The 1,700-nt window shown below is 30.4% G+C and overlaps 1 protein-coding gene across 1 annotated transcript; it reads left to right on the forward strand.

Moving 5' to 3' along the window:
• Window positions 1–334: 334 nt before the first annotated feature.
• On the forward strand, window positions 335–1,680 carry LOC117103528 (heat shock protein 75 kDa, mitochondrial-like; the record flags this gene model as incomplete). Its single annotated transcript, XM_033244098.1, has 3 exons — window positions 335–485; window positions 913–986; window positions 1,401–1,680. Coding segments are annotated over 3 exons (505 nt in total), but the record flags the coding sequence as incomplete, so codon positions are not given.
• Window positions 1,681–1,700: the final 20 nt, after the last annotated feature.

Consider the following 1,700-nt stretch of genomic DNA (forward strand, 5'->3'; position numbering starts at 1 on the left):
TTAAGCAATCATTAAACACTGATTGCTAAATGTTACATTTAGCAATCATTAAACACTGATTGCTAGATGTTACATTTAGCAATCATTAAACACTGAATGATAAATGTTACATTTAGCAATCATTAAACACTGATTGCTAAATGTTACATTTAGCAATCAGTGTTTAATTATATTGAATAGCTTCATTAGATAGTATAAAGTAAGTTAACATCATTATTACATTTTATGTGATATTTAGATCACAAAAAAAAACAAAAAACTTAATACTAACAATGTTTGATTTTGCTTTTTAATATATATAAATATATATTTAAGATATTTTATTTTTTAATAGGCAAATTGTTCTTACATGCATTATTATTCTTATGATTTCAGTAGTGGAAAATATTCAATCACTGAAGCCACTGGAGTGGAGCTTGGGACAAAGATTGTTGTCAAGCTCAAGAGTGATTGCTGGAAATATTCTGTTGAAAATGATGTCAAAGGTGAGCTTAATATTCAAATCAAAAATTACCAAATTATAATAATAATAATAATAATAATCTTTATTTTAATCTACACTTTTAAAACAGTGGCACACGAGAACGGTGTGTTCACAAAGATTGAACATTCTGCTTTATTCCTTAACAATTTTTTCACTTTATCTTTATTCAAAATCCTTTTTTAATGTCTCATGAAATGTGGCTCAGTTCAAGTTTATTCACAAAATAACGTGTTTTGATTAATGGCGTATATGCTTTGTCGAGCATAATACTAATTAATAATATTGTATTCAAGCTTAGCGTGACAAGATCTTTTTGAGGAGAATTGTAATTTTTTTTAAAGTTATCTGTTGTATATTGCTCTATCGATCCTTTAGCATAGTCAAATATTCTTTATATGTTTAAATTTGTTTTGTTGTTTGATATCTAGAAATCATCAACAAGCATAACACTTTCCTGGGATTTCCAATTTATCTTAATGGCCAGCAATTAAACTTTCAGGAGGTAGGTCTTTTTTTTTGTATTTTTTTTTTCTTATCTGTTATCAAATTATTGTGATGTCTTCAGGTATGTTCCATTTAGCTACTGCCTGTAATGTATTTTCTTTAAACCTCCTGTAAAACAATTAGGCTAGGCTCAAGGGACATACAACAGCGACATTGCAGGGACAGCACTGTAGGGTGGATTAAACAGTGCACCAAGTAATAATCTACTGTTGTTCCAAAAGAGCCTAAACATACATAGCCTCTTCTACTAGTTGCCCCATCGGTGAGTTAGCTCAGTAATTTTTTTAATGTTTTCTTTCCATTGTGGATGTATAGATAAAACAAATTTGTGTTTTTAATTAAAGAGTTAAAGGTAAGTAATTTTCTGATCATTGGGGAAAATATATTTACAAGTATTTTTTGTTTTTTTTAGGCTTTGTGGAGTAAAGATTCAAAAACCGTTACAGAAGATGACCACACCAAATTCTACCAATTTATAAGTCACAGTACTCACGACAAGCCTCGGTTCACACTGCACTATAAGACAGATGCTCCCATCAATATTCAAAGTGTTTTTTACATCCCAGAAAGGCCACCAGCAATGTGGGAATACAGTCAGGACTATAAAAGTGGAATTGCCCTTTATTGCAGGAAGGTTTTGATACAGTCAAAGGCAGACAACATTCTCCCAAAGTGGCTGCGTTTTATTACAGGTACATGCTTTAAAATATGA

This window comes from Anneissia japonica, unplaced genomic scaffold (genome assembly GCF_011630105.1).
Source record: "Anneissia japonica isolate Jap-2015-1 unplaced genomic scaffold, ASM1163010v1 scaffold238731_len1700_cov241, whole genome shotgun sequence".
NCBI lineage: Eukaryota > Metazoa > Echinodermata > Crinoidea > Comatulida > Comatulidae > Anneissia > Anneissia japonica.